We start from the raw sequence: 17,354 nt of genomic DNA, 5'->3' as shown, positions 1-17,354 counted from the left end.
TAGGTCTCTAATTTAACACACTCTTCTTCTGTTCACTGCCATGGCTGTTCTGTCCATGCAACACTGGACTAGAGCAACCATCTCGATGGGTGTGCCTGCAACACAGACAGCAACCTTGTGCAAGCTCAACAGCACTCTCATGGCACAGCTTCCAAGACCAGGACCAGAAAGGGTCCAGAGGGCTCTTTTTATTCCAGAAGATCTCCTCATGGAAAGATGGCTTACAGTTTTAGTCAGTTCAGGGATTTATTTTAGAGGCCTTTACTCCTTGCACTCTCCTCTGATACACCCAAATTGTCTTTCCCAGGATTTGTTTAGGACGGACAGCAAGAGGGAAGTTGTCACTGGCAGCCCATCAGAAACCCTCATTTGCTGCAGCATTTCACTAATTCATACTGCAGTGCTATTGTGGTTTAGTACAGTCCAAAGTATAAAATGCATCTTCTTGTTTGCCTTTGGAGAAAAATGCCCAGATTCAAATCCACTAAAACTTTCAGGGGGTTGGGGAGATGTGAGAGACTTTTTTTTTAAAATCTCATTTAGGAAATATTGCTTCTTAGCAAAACTCTCTCTGATTTAATGAAAATCAACATTGTGGTATCACTTGACGAGCCAAATTCTGTCTCAGGAAAAACATTTGGTTCTGCAGAATTTTTAAGGAGATTTGCTGTGATGTCACAGTTCACATTTACCAGTCAAAAAGGGAAGGCTAACTCAGCTTTGACTGCTCCAGCAACCATCTTCTGTTTAACCTGGGAAAGGGAAAGCTGCCTAAAATCTTGAACAGTTTGACTAATGCTTACTGAAGTACATAATTTCTTTTCTGATAAACCATGCCTGTGTTTTCTTAAGGACCCAAGAGGAATTCCTGACAAATGGTCTCATCTCTTTAGTCTCAGATACCAACTTACTGGTATTTGCAAGTAGAAAATAGATGCCACAGTAATCAAATTCTAAACCAATAATTCCTATTTCTTTTTCCTAAATTGATATTAAGAGATTGCAACTCCACTTAACTGTCAACAAACATGTAGCTTGGAACAAGCACAAGCAAGATAAGAGGAAAAAGAGTTTTAAAAGCATCTCAAGTAGCTCCCCTGTTGTTATTCAAATAAAAATGCACTAGCAGAAAAGTGCAAGGAAGAAGGTGTCTGCTAGTGGAGAATAAATGGTGGGATTAGAGCCCTCAGCATGAACACATTATTATTATTTATCATTTGCCAGCCCCCATACTGTGAAACGAACCTCAGATGACAGGTGCTTTTTCCCACTGATTAATAAGGTGCAAACCATATGCTCTGCATTCAGATTTACTCTATGAAGTCACCATATTCTGTCAAAGGAAGAAGGATTTTCTTTGCTAGCATAGGAAGCCTGGGCTAAGTGCAGTAATCCTCACCCAGGCATGGCTGTTGGTGTTTCAGGGGGAGCTCTGCCAAAACCATGCTTAATGGGAGCAGGATTCAGCTCTACTTTTAAAGAGCATATTGAGACAAATGATAACTGAACAGCAGCAGAGCAGGGGCATTACAGGAGACAAACCACCCGAGAAGGATGCTGTGGAACTTTCCTTATGGATGCAGGGTACCCTTCCCATCCTCTGGGGGCACAGGTGATACAGGTCAGTCACGCAGGAGGAAAGGGGAGATCAAGAGCCATCTTTTATATCTACAGAGTTTGTCTGAAGGAAGTGCTGCTCTCACAAAGTCACAGAAGTAAAAAAGACAAGAACTTGGATGGAAACCTGGGGAAACCTTCACTGCCAGCAAAACCTCTTGAGGAAGCATTTTTGGAAATCATTATTGCTCCTTCCCTCAAGAGAGAGCCACTCAGCAAGCTGAAGGGAAGGGTACAAAGAGAGGAGCCTGGTAGCATTTCCTACTCGTTTTTAAGAGGTTTCAGAAAGCAGATGGCAACAGGGAATGACCAATTTCATCAGGCACCTTCACCAGGAGGTGAGAGCAGCCTGGAGAGCAGTGCTGTCAGCACTGCCTACAAGATTGCACTGAGATGGTTTTATTTTAGCGCTTGGGCTTGACAACCATACGCAACTCTTCCACTTATGTCTCCTGACAATGCCATCCAAACAGGAGCTTCATGCCTCCATTTTTTTTTAAGTTTTCATAAACTTCCCAGAAGTTACACTAGTAGAAAGGAACCACATGATCTTTGACAGTACAGCCTGTAGATAGATTTATTTCATGCTTCTGGCAGCTCTTCACAATTCAGGAACACAAAGAGCAAGACAAGTAACCATGAGGGTTTTACTTTAAGGACATACTCTTCCAAATGGACAGGGCTACTCTCAAAGGCAGCCACTCTGAGCCAGTTTCTTTAATGAGAGGAGGTGATTGAGAGACTGATCCTGGCTGGCACTCCCATATGGCACTGCCATGGCACTGGCTGTGCGGCTCTGTTGCCCACTTTGGGGGCTGGGTCTGCAGGAGCCTGGTGCTGTATGGGAGCACCCCAGCCATACATCATGCCTTAAGGTCTTGTGCTGTGCTAATGCTTTTGGAAAAGGGCTGGCTCACCAACAGAGAGCTACAGAGTGAGCTTCTGCCTCTTGTACAGGGCTGTGTAGCTTTACTTCAGTCAGCTCTTTGCTCCCACCACTGACCACCAGTAGCAGCACAGAAACTCCTTGTAAGATTTTTCTCCTTTCCATGGGACTGGAAACAAAGCTGTCTAGGCATTGCTTACTCCCAAAACATTTGGACATTGTTTCTGTCAAAAATAAAGTAATTTCCAACTCAGTATTGCATCTTTGCAATCTGTGCTAGGAAATTTAATCCCATTTTCATTCCTTGTTGGGACCAAGGCAATCCATTTGCTTAAGCTTTTGTCAGCTCTAACTAAACAAACCATTTTCCTACTTTATATGTAAGCAACAGATTCTGAGTTGAAGCCACAAAAGCAATTTTTGGTCCTCACAGCCTGGGAATTTAAGGCCTGGTGGAAACATATGAACAGTTCAAGACTTCAAACAGAGTACTTGTAGTGTGATTTAAGATACCAGCCCAGCATGTCAAGGCTACTGCCCTATTCATCAACTCTCTGCTTTGAAGATTACTAGCATTTAGTAAACAGTTGTACAATTTAGGGTTGTGAAAACAGCACATATGTTCCCTGGATTTCACATGGCCTTGTACATATAGCAGCTATGCAACACTGGAAAATAATATTTGACAAGAGATGACAGAAGTCATGGACACATCACAAAAACCATCTTTCAATCCTAACAGCTTCACAATCAAAATTTATGTTCACGTGAAAAACAGATTGCTGATTGTAACCTGTCCTGACTGGCCTGACTCATTTAGCACTTAATCATTTGCATTTATAGGGAAGCTGGTTATCCAAATTAGGGTTTATTTTGATCTAATTTTTCTTTCCCAATAGCTATTCACCTACTAACAACCTGATAATGTGTTCTTTGAGACTAAAAGCACATATTAAATCTGACTAGTGTATCTCCTTTCTACACTGCTTCACAGGTTTCACAGACTGTGGTAAGTCTCTGCAGCAGACTATTTTGATTTCTTTTATGGATTTCTTCTGTCAATCATTGCTTTTGGAATCTCCTCAAAGAGCGTGTTTGCATGCCCAAACCCATGTTGCTATCAGCATCCCTGGCTCCTTTATACGAAGGATTAAATCCTTGCAGAAACATGGTCCACAGGGCTGCTCTGCTCACTGGCCTCTCTCCCCAGATGTGGTGGGATTGATTGCCAATGACTCTACATCCCTTGACACTGATGGCGGCCTTCCAATGGCTCTATCAAGGACAAAGACTATCAGACCCATCACTGCTCCACCCCTTTGAGTCAAATTTCCAATGGAAAACAAGACTACCTCAGGTATTACCCCAGCCCTGCCTCCGTGACCTGAGCCATAACAGTTCTGCTACAGAAGGAGACACAGCCAGGAACAAAATTTGACTCTGTGATCCTTAAGCAGTCAAGTGTGTCTTCCTACTGCAATGGTAATACAAACTCCAAATTCTGAGTGTCTGCCCCTTGCCCTCTGTGCAGCAGTACTGCACACTGAGGGAGTTAATTTCTTTAGTAAATAAGCCTATTGTCACAACCAGTTTCATCACAGGAAAGACTGCATTTCTTCACTAGAAAGGGCTCACTGGACTCCCTGGTCCCTCAAGACAGTATGGTCCTTCAAACCATCTGGCCTACAGAGCTGCTAGAGATGATTTTAAATACTATGGAAGCCTTTAAAACACTGACAAAAACCCATCAGGTCCAGCAGACACAGGAAGACGAATAAATGGATGACTTGTACATCAACAAGAAATGCCATTTATTTGAAGCAGCAGTAGTAGCCAGTTGTGACGTTGCTTTTCTTCTCCCAGCAGCAGACAAAGAGGGAAAGGAGAGGAGAGAAGCAGCTCTGCAGGCCATGGCTTTCCTCACCAGCATCACACAGAGCCCTAATGGCATCCCTGAAACATCACTGTATTCTCAGCTAACCACAGCTAATATGACATTTCATACAGAAATAATTTCTATTAAAGCTAGGCTCTATCACAACGTTTACTTTACGCAGAGTTTTTCATTTTTAGACTATTCTTAAGACTGTCAGAATTCTACCTTTAGAGAACCTGCATACTGGAATTTTATAATTTGGGCCTGTTGATTGGATCCTAGGGAATTAACCACATTTGAGCTCCCCTTGCCTAGGGCCAGATACACTAATTCCACTTCCAAATGTACGCGTCTTCCTTGGCAGCTCAGCCTCAGTGCTAGATTATCTCTACCTACAATTTAATTAAAAAATAATCACCCTTGCCTTCCCTCATGTGGGGCTGACGCTGTGGAACACCGGCGGACGTGAGCTGCTACTTACGTGACACGCTTTGCTGGACGGAGTGAGCACGGAAAAGGCTCGGGGGAGTTTTCCTGCCGAGCCTTTTTAACAAATGGTCACGTTCGTTCACGCTAAGGGAGACAGAAAGAAAGAAAACACACCAGTGAGTAGCCAGATAATTTCAAGGTAAAAGTCAACTGTACTTAAAGTACCTGGCAGCTTTGACTGTCAGTGCTAAAGGTGGCTGCAGCACGAAAAAGAATTTTCTCTTTCTGTAAACTGCACATTATGAAGAGAACTCCTCCTTTCTAAGGACACTTTGTATAAGTTTACTTTTGGTCAATTCATCCCCAATATCACCATCACAATGATTTCTGAATGTGTGATGCCTCTAAATTATTACAAACCATATCAGAAGTCTGACATCGATTGATATGGAATATTAGGAAGATTTCTCTTTAGTATTATGCACATGAATCACAACATCCACAAACTGCCTTAGAGAGTAGGAGCAAAGCATTGTTGTTTAGCACAAAGTAGAAGGCTTCTATCACACCTGCAAAATGTCCTGAAGCAACCAAAGGTAGGACCCATAGTTAACTTTGCCTTCTAAAAAACGCTCTCAATTTTAACCTCCATATGGAAAGAAAACTTCCTATCCAGATTCTTTTATTAAAAACCTCTTTGGTTTACACAGTTCTTGTCAGAGGCCTGATAAAATTACTGCTGAATTCACAAAATGTGAAAATACAAACTTAAGGTGAAAAATACAGTACGCTTACAACAGGTTTAACATACCTACAGGAATTATTAGAGGCATTCTCCACTTCGATTTTTATAATAAAACACAACACTCATTTCATCAAGAACTTTATGCCCAGAGTTAAAAAAATGATGACTAAGATCCTGACCTTTCAAAGCACTTAATTATGCATATGAGTCCCACTAAGTTCAATGGGGTTTTAAAATATTGGAGGCCTTCAAATCTCATTACACTGGAGCCTCAAGTAACTTAAATATCAGATTATTTTCAGAAAGATATAAAGAGTCTACTTTGGTTCAAAGTTCTCCACAATTGGTCTGTTTATTCCACCTCACCCTTATTTCTGACACTGAGAGCTAGTGCATAGAAGGGATCTGTTTGCTGGTACAGCTCCTTGCAGTGCCTTTATCCCATTTGCCCCACATTTACACTGTGTCTCCATTTTCACAGTCTGTTTTTTCTTTCACATCTTTATTCACAAGGAGCAATCACACTGATTATGCTGCAAACATGGATACACACCTGAATGCCAGTGCTGGTATCTTTCTTGGGTTAGATTACAAATTCACATGCATTTGGTGTATGAAATGGAAATCCCAGCAAGAACAGCTGCTGCTGTCGACATGCTAACAACAGCTTTAAACAAACAACTCCCTTTCACTGAAGCAGTTTGCTAACTTCAATCAGGAAAGTAACTGAAGAATCTCTGAGATGCCTACAATATGTGATCCAGCCATGCAGGCTTATATTCCACTTAATAGTCCATTAGGGTAATAGCCAGGCTCACAGTCCTCTGTTCAGTGCATAATGAGGTGTCCACAAAAGACAGGGTGGAATCCTTCTCTTTTTCCTGTGATCTCCAAGCTCACACATCTGAACTAGAAGCTTGTAAAACCTATGGACTCCTCCTCAAAATCTTTACAAACTCTCAGCATTTTCAGACATTTGGTCTGTTCCCCTCCTTCCCCTAGCACCACAGAGTCACACCTGCAATGGGCATGGCAGGTAGGTTGCTTTCCCTGCCTGCAATCAGCAGTATTCCCTCAACATAAAACAGAAGTTGATAATAAATTTTGAAGCAAAAATATTGATTCCAACTGAGTTAGTCAAACAAACTCTAACAACTCTTGGCTCATGAGACCTGCATGTGTTCCAAGAATAAAGGATCAGAGGTTTCCATTAAAACTAGGGTTACAGCATGAAAGCTTCTAAAAATCTTAGAGCACCCAACCGATAAAAAAAAAAACCAAAACCAAAAACCCCAAGATCAGTTGCTGGCTGTAAGAAAATCAAGTACAACAGAAAGAAGGTTCTACCTGTTCCAAGCAGGCAGCATGATGGAAGACCTATACTACAAAGAATCACCACATAAGGGTGATGCAATGGAAGGCACAAAGCAAGACATGAGACTTCTCTAACCTTTAACCTTCCTTGCTTAGGAAGTTGACAGCCTGCAGAACCAATCACTACCAGTGCATGTGCAAACCAGTGATGCTATGCTGTACAACCTCCTGCTGACTGCAGAAGACTGCTGGGTAACTTGTTAGTTTAGTGAAACACTGTTTGAACACACTGCTATCCTGTGAGTGACAGAAGTGCAATACTTGTTCATGTTCTGCAGGTAAAGAACATGTAGGAAACACTCTTTTCTATCTCAGTAGGAGGGCAATTTAAAAAAAAGGAATCTTAAACCAATCAAAAATACTTGTTGTAAGGGACAAATAAGCAATATTTGCCACAAAATTCTTACACTGAGAATGGAATTAACCACAGCAGAAAAGCTCACAAGGAAAAATTCTTCATCTGCTTGTGTACCATGCAGCAACAGATGAAGTGCAGACCAACATGCTTAGCCCCTTAGGTTTCTTCATTCAATGTGTGGAAGAAAGCCTGCAGTTAAGGGACCTCTGAACAGGAATGACAGATTGGAAGCTCTAAGAATGCCAAAGCTATGCTGTCTTTGATATTGCTAATTACAATCAACAAGTTCAAAACTGAAGTCACATCTGATTTCCCCAAATGGGAAATTATACTGGTTTGTATGTATTCAGAGAAAGAAAAACTCACAGTAGAATTAGAGCATTTGTGGTTTAAGTATGAGGGGTGACTAAACAGACTGCAAGTCAAGACCACTCAAGTACTATAAGATAAACCTTTAACACATAGAAAGCAATGCACACAGTTCTTCTGAACTGGATGAGTATTTGATTTACTAACAGATATTAGATATCCCAATAAAATCCTTGAAAGTGAAGTGGCTTTCTAAAGTAGTAAGTATTTCAATCATATCAAGTCCCTGCTTTCAGAAAAGGTTTCTGCCTGCTCCTAACAGGTAACCAAGTGAAGACTTCTCCATCTGCCTCACACTTTGATGCAAAAGTAACGACAACACTGGGCTCACAGGCAATAGGTTGGGCCTTGCTCACAGAAATACTGCTTCTAAATCAATCCCAAGCATTAGCCATTATTTTCTGATTTAATTATTTTTTTCTAGTAACTCCAAGCCTAAACACTCCCATGGGGTCTAAGGAGGGCATCTTCAGATGCATTGAGGCAAAAGGATACAAGATCATGAGATCACACTCTGAACACTGGACAGTTGTGCTCATATTCAGGAACTCAAAGATCTCATCAGAACGGAAGAAGACACAAGCCCAGACATTCTTATGGAAGTCAGTGACATAGAAGGTGACAGTGAAATACACTTTAGCTGCTTAGTCAGTGACCCCCAAGGGGTAAAGGAGAGGTACCATCTATCTTAATTATATAAAGGACAAAGGACACAGACAAAATGCTTTGAACTAAACAAATACTTGACTAACAAAAACTAATGAAAGGTTCAGATTCTGAGGGTGCCTATGAGAAAAAAAAATTAAAAATCATTAGTCAAGTCAGCTAAAAACAGATTTAGTTGCTATCAACAATGCAGACTACCTTAGGCCAGGAATACCTTTGTGACGGCTTCATAAGAGAGTCAAGATGACTTCTGCATGCCTGGAAGTCTGTGCCAGCAACATCACACAAATTCATTACGTGAATGACAAATCAAAATGTAAACTAAAGGCAACATGTTATTTCACAACAATGCTTTCAGTTCCATGAATAAAATGGCTCTTCCATCTTCCTATCTGAATTGCTCTAAGGTATCAACGGAGACCCTAATTTTATTTTTGTATTCTCTTCTTCTCATCCCTCACAAAAGCAAACAGCCTTTAAATCTAGGCAACAAACATCTGGCTTTACACATTCAAATGAGATGCATCAAAACAAACAGAATAATTCAAAGCTGACCACAAGGTCCTGCTGTCTCATTTGCTCAGGTAATTAAAAAAAGATGAGCTTCACCACCAATTAATCTACTGAGCACTAATTAGTGTTAATGAGGATTTGGGGTAATTGGTATAGCTTGACCCAGAATGTCCTCCTGAGTCCATTAATTGACTGGTGGCAAAAGCCAGGATCACAAAGACCAGAAGGTTAAAGTGGATGCAGGTGTCTGTCAAAATTGGATCTTCCTTTAGAAAAGATATGCATATCCCAGTTAAAAAAAAAAAAAAAAAAAAAAAAAAAAAAAAAAAAATAAATCAGGGCCCTCCTTCTCTTACAAAAGCTGAATTCTTGTTTGTGTTTTGTTACAATTTGCTAGAGGAGATAAGCACACCAAATAGGCAAATACACTCAATTGCCACTGGTTTTAACTCACTGCCCTTCTGGATTATGAAGTCAGACACAGACATTTAAAATTATTTGGTTTGTTTCTGCTTTTCCCCTTTCCAGAAGGAAGAACTGAGTTGCCTAGTGAAGCCTTACCAGGGCTGCTAGAGATGACACAACTAAAGCACACAACACAAGCACATTTCCCAGCTGCTACCCCTGTGCCAAAAACATGCCAGGAACTCACAGCAGAAGCTTGGCTCTCCAGTGCAAGATACTCAGGGTCCATGGGTAAGCCCAGAGGACAAGAAAGCTGCAGCTGCTTTCCCTATCATCTGAACATGTACAAAGCCCTCACCATACTCTCTGCAGGTGCAGCATCACTGGTTCTTCCACCCTACAGTGTTGCTGCAGCAGACAGCCACAGGTAAATCATTGTAGAGCTTGGTTTAAACCAGAAAATCCTCCAAGGCTTAGGCTGAAGTTCTGTCCTTAACTCCACAGCCTCCTTCCTACCCATATGTATTTTCAAAAGAAACAGCAGGCAAACCCTTGTTCTCTTTGCATCCACTGGCACACACTCTGCTAAAGACAGCCTGAGAAACTCTGGCTGGCTTGCGTTATTCTCCTGTTTGGAGGAAACACCTTGCAATGTTGCCCTCTCATTGTGACACCAGGGACAGGAAAGAATGAGGGAGGGGAAGAGACAATTTTGCAGAATGTCCCATATGGCTAAACACAAGGTAAAAGACTAGGAAGTTTCTGTCTTTTTCATCCTGCCCTGTGTATTAAATTTTGAGGGAAAAAGAGGGTACTCTTCTCTCTCTTTAAATTTTAGAATTAAAACATAGTAATTGATCTCTTCCATACATTTCAAACAATAACTTACACAAAAGTTTTCTGTTCCTAGCTGACATGTTTCTGTCACTGAAAATCACATCACCATAAAATAAAAAGAGCAAGACAAAATGTCTGAAGCAGACCTCTCCAGCTTTGATCAATCCTAATCACAAAATCCTTTACAAGCAGAGTGTTGATTTTCATTTCAGTCTCTTGGCTCTCAAACTCCCTTACGTGTCTTCAGAAGAAGAATCAGAGATCCAAGCACAATGGCTTCTCCCCAAGTATCACCTGGCAAAGAGAGCTTGCAGATCCCTCTCTGGCTGCTAGGACATGGCAGGTATTCCTGAGGATTTATTCACAAGTTCCATTTCTCACCTTTCATGCAGCATAACACTGCTTAAAGGCTTACAGCATCGATCACAGTGCTGGCAGACAAAGAGCAAGAACCATACACCAGGCAGAGGCTGTAGCCACACCTTTGTAACTGGCCTGGGGAGACCTATTGTTCTTCCTCAGATACTCCTTGCTGGATGTGGGCACTCCCCCAGAACCACCCCAGGCCTCGGGTTTTTTTTAGTTTGGAATTGTTATTGGTTATACTGTGGGCAGACATAACTAGCATAGGCTCATAGGTTTGGCATAAGGAGAACATTAAAACCAAGAATATTTCAGATCAGGAATTCAAAATTAAAGCATGCAAATCATCTCAAATGCAAATCACACTAGGGCTGAGGGTTCAGCAAAACTGTATGCTCAAACACCCAGAACATCCCAGGGCTGTAGAAGAAAGGCCCAACTGGCTCAGAGAACAACTGCATCTCCATCCTCTAGCTTCAGAGACATTACAGAGAGGATTTGCCTTCCTGCAGAACTGCCAAAGTAGCAACACAGGGCTTCTGCTGGCTTCCCTCTTTCGATCCACAAAGAGGAGATGTTATTTTTTGTTATCTAGCATTCGACTGCAGGAATGTTTTACTCTGAGGTCAGAGTAGGAGGTCTTTTTAATTTAAAAGGCAAACAGGCATTACTGATAATGAAGCGGCAATGTAATCAAAGGAAATCTCTGGAGCATTTCACAAGGAAGTGTCTGAGGCATACAAACAGTAAAACAAAACAAAAAAAAAAACAAACCCCAGCATTCCCTTTGCAGAGTCAGCATCTACAAACACTGCTCCTTAGTCACTCTGGATCCAGCTGAAATAGACAACCCAAACCACTCTTGCATTTTACTGTAAATACTCAGCAAGCCATTAATAAAAACCCACTAGGAGGACACCAAAGGGTCACTAGGCACAAACCACAGGGGAGCGAAGACAGAAGTGCTGCCTGTGCCACTTGCAGGCTGGGAGGTGCCAGAAGTGACCTGTCAGAGGTGACTCCTGCAGCAGACAGCCAGGATTTAAGGAGTACCAAGTCCTTGCTGAGGGCTCAGCAACAGCCAGCTTTCCAGAGAAGCTGAGCTCTTATGCTCTGCCATGGTGTAGCACTTCCAGGCCTTCTTTAGTGCAACAAACTCCCCTCCAGGTACTTCCAAAGCATATGTGAAAGCCACAGAACAACCTTCCCTCTTTATTAATTGTATTTGACATTATCCAGCCAAATGTTTGCCTGATAAGCTCAAATGTATCTGGATATGTGGCCCTGCCAGGCTGACTTGGAGCATACTGAGAGCAGCCAGCTCTCCAGTCAATGAGAACATGGGATATTGAGCTCAGCCCACATGCAGCTGCAATGCATCCAGGACCATGGATGTCCTGGTGGTGACTGATGGCTGAAGCAGCTCCTGCCCCCACCAGTCAGTGGCAGGACCTGACAGTGCTCCCCACACCACCCCACTTCTTTCAGCTCACACATCACATGGATGCAAACAGTGGAGCTGATCCAGCTGAGCAGCTGGGGCAAAGATGGGCCAGTCTGGCCATGGCTGGTAACGGGTGGTTTGGGAAACCATTAAGTCAGCCCAGCAGCCACATCAACAGAAACCCACGGATGAATGGCCCTAACCACAACCCTGAAGAAACACTGTTGTTACAGGCTGTGATTTGGCTTGGCAGAACACTACTCCAGCCAAAGAGCAGCTCTCCCTCTGCGTCCCAGAGGTGTGCATGGAGGAGCAGCCAGCACGCAGCAGCAGCACCCAGGACAGGGGCACACAGGCCTGCCTGCGTTGCCACACCACCTTGTACCCGTGGCAGAATCACCCTGCAGCAGCACACGGAGGCCAGGACATGTTGTGAGCTTCAGTCAGCCCCCATTTGTAGCACATAGTTCATATATAGAGTTCTGGGGCCAAATTCTCCCCTATAAATCCACAGAATCCTCTTCAAGCTTTTCCTTTTCATGATAAGCTAAGCAAAGATGATTTCCATTTTCTTTTCTCATTAACAATGTCTTAAGGCAGAAAAGCCAGATCCTTCTTTGATTCCTAAAATCACTTGGACAATCCATTCTAGCCTTCATTTTTGAGACTGTTATTCCTAAACTTCTTCCAAAGACTGCTTAGAGTGATATTGGGTTTGCATAGCAAGGTTTTGGTAGTGGGAGGCTACAGGAGTGGCTTCTAAGGGAAGTCTGTAGGACTTTCCCCAAGTCCTACAGAGCCAATGCCAGCCAGCTCCAAGATGGAATAACAGTGCAGGTTTGATGGGCACCTAATGTCCAGTCAGGGTGAGCCCACCTTTAAAAAAAATACCATCTAAAAATATCAGCGCTGAACATCATATGCCTCTCTGAAATGCAACAATCCTAAGAAAATAATGGAGGTCTCTCTCTGCTTAAAGTACCTTTCATTTCCAAGCATTGCAACCACTAAGCATGTGTATATGCATTTCTTTAGGGGGGTGGAAGGCAGACATCATTGTCAGATGTCCTGAAGTCAACTAAATTAAAACAAAGCTTGAAGCTGCCCAGTTTTGCCTTCAGCCTTCCCAAAACGGGGGAACTGACCCAATTTAAATGTCTGAGAAGCAGAAAAGGCAAAGTGTGGCTTGCTGCTTTGCAGCTACCCTCCTTTTGGTATCAGTGCTGTCGACTTCTTGTCCCTAAGTGCCTCACTTTGCACTTACTCTACTGGGTGCTTGGTCATATCCTTAGCAGATAAGGTTGCAATACAGTTGCAATTATAACATTCTTTTCCTACTCACTCATTATTTTCTGAAGTAGTCACCTTGGAGGGTGAAGTCTTCCATGCTTGGTCTCTGTGTATAGATTTTTTCTGGTTTGGGGTTTTTGTGTGTGCATTTTTTAAAAATCCAAACTTACTGGTTTACTAGAAGTTCACTAACATACTTCTACTGAAGTTAAGATTACTTCTGTCTTCAAAAACTCTGAACTCCTTCTAGCAGCTTTTTCCTTGCTTTTCTTTACAGAAAAGCTAAAGAACAGCTCAGGGCAACAACAAAAACTGAACCTTGAAAGTTTCACGAACACAATTTAAAGCACAGCTCAGGACGTTTTGTTGAAAAAAAAAAACAAACCAAATTGCTTTTCTTTAAGCTTTTAAGTATTTTGTAACTGTCCACTTAATATTTAACACCTAATACAACTTGTGTTTTCTTGTTCTTGCTACACTTAACTTGGCACTTTACTGCAAATCAGAGAGGAGAATGCAGACTGTCCTGCCTCTCTTCTGGGACTGGGTTAGCCAGCAGAGGAGTCAGGGTCCAGGCAGACTGCTGAAGCCATTAGGCTGGAACAGTTGTTATGGAGCAGTTCTCCTGCTGTGCAGCCTGGAGGGAAGATTTCTTCCTCCCTCCCCTGTGGAGATCCTCAGTGCCCAACCCAGTAAGTCAGGATTAGGCATCAGAGAGATTGGCCCCTTAATCAGTTTTAACTCTCATCTTGTAATGTTTCTTTTTCCTAATCTTTCTTTTCAATTTACAACTTCATTTTGGCCTTTGTTCCAATACTGTACCTCCATCAACTTTGACTTTGATAGCAGATTTGATCAGAGCTCTAAATCCTTCTCCAGGTCACCAGGTTTTAACCCTATTTGTGCAGTGGATCTCCCTCAAGGTTACATGATAGCTACAACCAGGATGGCAAATAATTAATTGCACTGGAGTAGGGGAATGTCAACTCTAACTGGTTTGCACTAGCAAGCAGGCACTTGGGTCCCCAGTGCCAGTGGGAACATGGTTAACTCCCCCTTCAGACCTCTGGCAAGGTTATGAATCCCTTTCTCTGCCCCTCCCCACCTCTGCCCTACAGCCTCCCCAAAGTGGAATCAAACCTGGTAATTTCAAGTGCCTCACACATAGGGGTTAGAAATGTCAGAAATAAATGGTACATGTTAAACTGAGGAAATAATGTGATGATTCCTTACTGATATGGGACAGAAGGGAGAGAAAAAAGGACAAGCATGGAATAAAAGAAAATTATGAATTTTCCACCTTCCATACATGAATGTTTACCATATGGAATCAAAGAATTTAAGAAAAAAACCCACTGATATAATTTTATGTGCTTTTTGCTAGTAAAAGGAGTCTAATATCTTTTTACTAGAAAAGCTGCAAGGAAAAATCGTAAATATGCCAGTCACTTTCTTGTGTATGCTGGTGGAGAAATCTCACCTTTCCTTCCCAGAAATGGTGCGAAGAACATCTGGAAAAATTGATAAAAAGGATGCTGAGACGTCAAACCCCAAAATACACCTCTCACCTCCTCAACCTCATTTTATGCTCAGCTGCAGTGTATGGGCTAGATTCAGATCACAGTCATGCATATCCTGAGTAAATATATTGAAGTCAACACATTCATGAAGCAAGAATTTGGCTCCAAAAATCCCATGCTGTTTAATCAGCTGAAAGCACATGACTAAGTTTGACTCAAGTAAGATTCACTGCACCTGCTGATGCAAAGGGGCCTTAATGGCATGGTCTCCCTATTCCAGCAAATGTAACTTGGGGTGCATCAATACAGAGACAAAGTACTTTGAAATACAATGAACCCAAGCCTCACTCCTCTTGATCCTAATGAAAAAGTTTGCCTCTTCCTCAGGAGCCAGGAGATCAGGTCCTCACCTCATTAATGTATTTCTTATAAGTGAGGTCTGTTTTACCATTTCTGCCTCTGCCAGTGAGAGGCTGAGCCTCTGCCACTCAGTTCTCTGCACAGCCACAAGCCCAGGCAGGTTTTCCATGTTGCCCTCTTGCTCCTCCCCAGGGGCCTGTGGAGCAGGGAAATCTCCGCGGGTGCCTGTGTCAGCTCACTGATTACCCACCAGGTCACACAGCTACTGAAATGAGACAGGCACCTGCCCTCACACACCAAATGAAACCAAGGCGAGACAGATAATACAACTTGCTCCTGGGATGACAGCTGGTCATGAACTTTTCACTGAAGCAACTGGGTTAGATTTGGTGAGAAGAAGTAAAATGAAAGAGAATTTATACCAGCATGTCTCCTTGTTGAAGGCAGACAATGGAGAGACTGTGGGGAGCTGCTGTTTTAGGTGCCCTGGAAAAAACAGTATTTGTTTTATGATATGGAGATGAAAGCGGCACCATAGCCATCAGCAGTGGGTGTTTGAGAGCAGCAAGAGTAAAGGGGCATACAGAAAAATGCTGTGCAAACACACTGCAGCTATACCTTGCTAGGTCTGTAGTCACTTCCCTTCACCTTTGTTCAAGGCAAGACTCTGCCTTCCAGATTTCTGACTCATTAGAAGTTTTTCCCAATATTTCAGCGATGCAGGCACTTTTCTGCAACAGCCCAGAGAGGTCCTTCAGCTCCTTGTAAAGTTTGCAAATCATGCAATGAAAGCCACATTGTTCTTCAGTATCAAACAATATAATCCTGCCAACCAACCAATTAATAACAGGACAGAAAAACAACCAAAAAGCCGCTTTCAAAGGGAGCTCTCTGGCAATTCCAAGACAGAGAAACCCTCTGGAACAGGAAATCTACTGCTGCAAAGAGGGTGCGGCACATCTTTGCTCACTCTCCATTAGTTGTCCAGTGGAGCAATAAAGTGACATGGGCTTCCAAAGCAAAGTTTGCTTTGGTGCCTAATCAGGCTTTACTCCACCTGAACTCTTGCTGACTTCAATGAGAGGGTGTATGGAGTGAAAAATGAATGAGGACTTGAAGGTTTGGCCCTTTATGAGCCAAGATTTAAGTTGTAAACTTATTTAAAGACACAAAAATCTCTGCAGCTGAACTAAATGCTGCTTTTGAACACAAACCTTGTTTATTTTCTTTGTGTAAATCTTTATATGTTAACATGATTGGATCTGCTGGGCAGGTGTCTCCTCATGTCCATGTTTGCTTTGGCACATGAGCTGCCCCTCTCACCTCTCCAAATTCATGAAAATGTAGTGTTAAATCCTGCCTTTTGTTACATGAGAGTGCCAGGGAGCCCCTCTCCCTTCCTAACCAAGGCGTGCTCATGTTGCAGCTGGGCTGGAGTCCATCCAGCCTGGCACTGCCAGGTGCCCAGGCTGGGGAGGGCAAGTGTGGGTATTCATCTTCCACAGACAGGCAAGCAAGCATGGCACGGGATCCATCACAGCCCCTTACTGCACACTCACTCTCCTGCTTCTCAAGCTATTTCTGGAGCTACCAGTTTTCTGGCTACATGTTCAACCTGATTAATTCCCTGCTTTTGGAATTATCCACTTTGTGGTCATTCCAGCCTCTACCAAACGTTTAAGCTTTCAGCTGTCCAGATGAGGCATATAAAAGAGTAAGAGTATGACCTTTTACAGCTCAAGACCATACACTTGCTATAATCTCCAAGTACCACTCTAATGCTATTTGCAAGGTTTCTGGGACCCAGCTGTAGTGCCCAGGGTGCTGACACTCTGCCCTGCACAGACCAAACAGTCCCTCATCAACCACTTGCCTTGCTGGTCATTCCCAGCCACAGCAAAAAATGTGCAGCTGCTTTTTTAGAGCAATACAACCAAATTCAATTTTAGAAACTGTGAAAAGGGGCTAAGATTCAGAAAGATACAAAAAGCACTAGTGAAGACACTTTTACTAACCCAGAAGAATGTGCCTAGCAAGAACAGCTGTCAGGGTGAAGATCCTCTGAGACAGGATATGCAGCTATAGGTATCAAGTGGCACCCACAGCTCACCCAGAACTCCTTCCCCAAGCACACCAAGGACCCAGGTGATATCTGCCCCCATTTAACAGCAATTCAGCTGAGTCACAGCAAACTGTTGGCATCCTGCTGTGCAAGCCTAGACATACTCGCTGCTTTCCAGGCCTTGCAAACTGCTTTTTGTTTAGCAGCCTGGTTCTGAACACTCAGATCTTGCACCTCATT

At 42.8% G+C, this 17,354-nt stretch overlaps 1 protein-coding gene across 3 annotated transcripts in view; it reads right to left on the bottom strand.

The window, feature by feature from the left end:
• The window catches only part of ATP8A2 (ATPase phospholipid transporting 8A2), a 312,539-nt gene that overhangs the window by 3,742 nt on the left and 291,443 nt on the right, over positions 1-17,354 (bottom strand). For all 3 annotated transcript variants that reach the window (XM_030275104.4, XM_030275123.4, XM_030275129.4), the window contains one exon: positions 4,861-4,952. In XM_030275104.4, coding sequence (XP_030130964.4) covers positions 4,861-4,952 — 92 coding nt within the window. The remainder of the gene's footprint in view (positions 1-4,860; positions 4,953-17,354) is intronic.

This window comes from Taeniopygia guttata, chromosome 1, assembly GCF_048771995.1.
Source record: "Taeniopygia guttata chromosome 1, bTaeGut7.mat, whole genome shotgun sequence".
Taxonomy (NCBI): domain Eukaryota; kingdom Metazoa; phylum Chordata; class Aves; order Passeriformes; family Estrildidae; genus Taeniopygia; species Taeniopygia guttata.
This window is presented reverse-complemented; position numbering and strand designations above follow the sequence as displayed.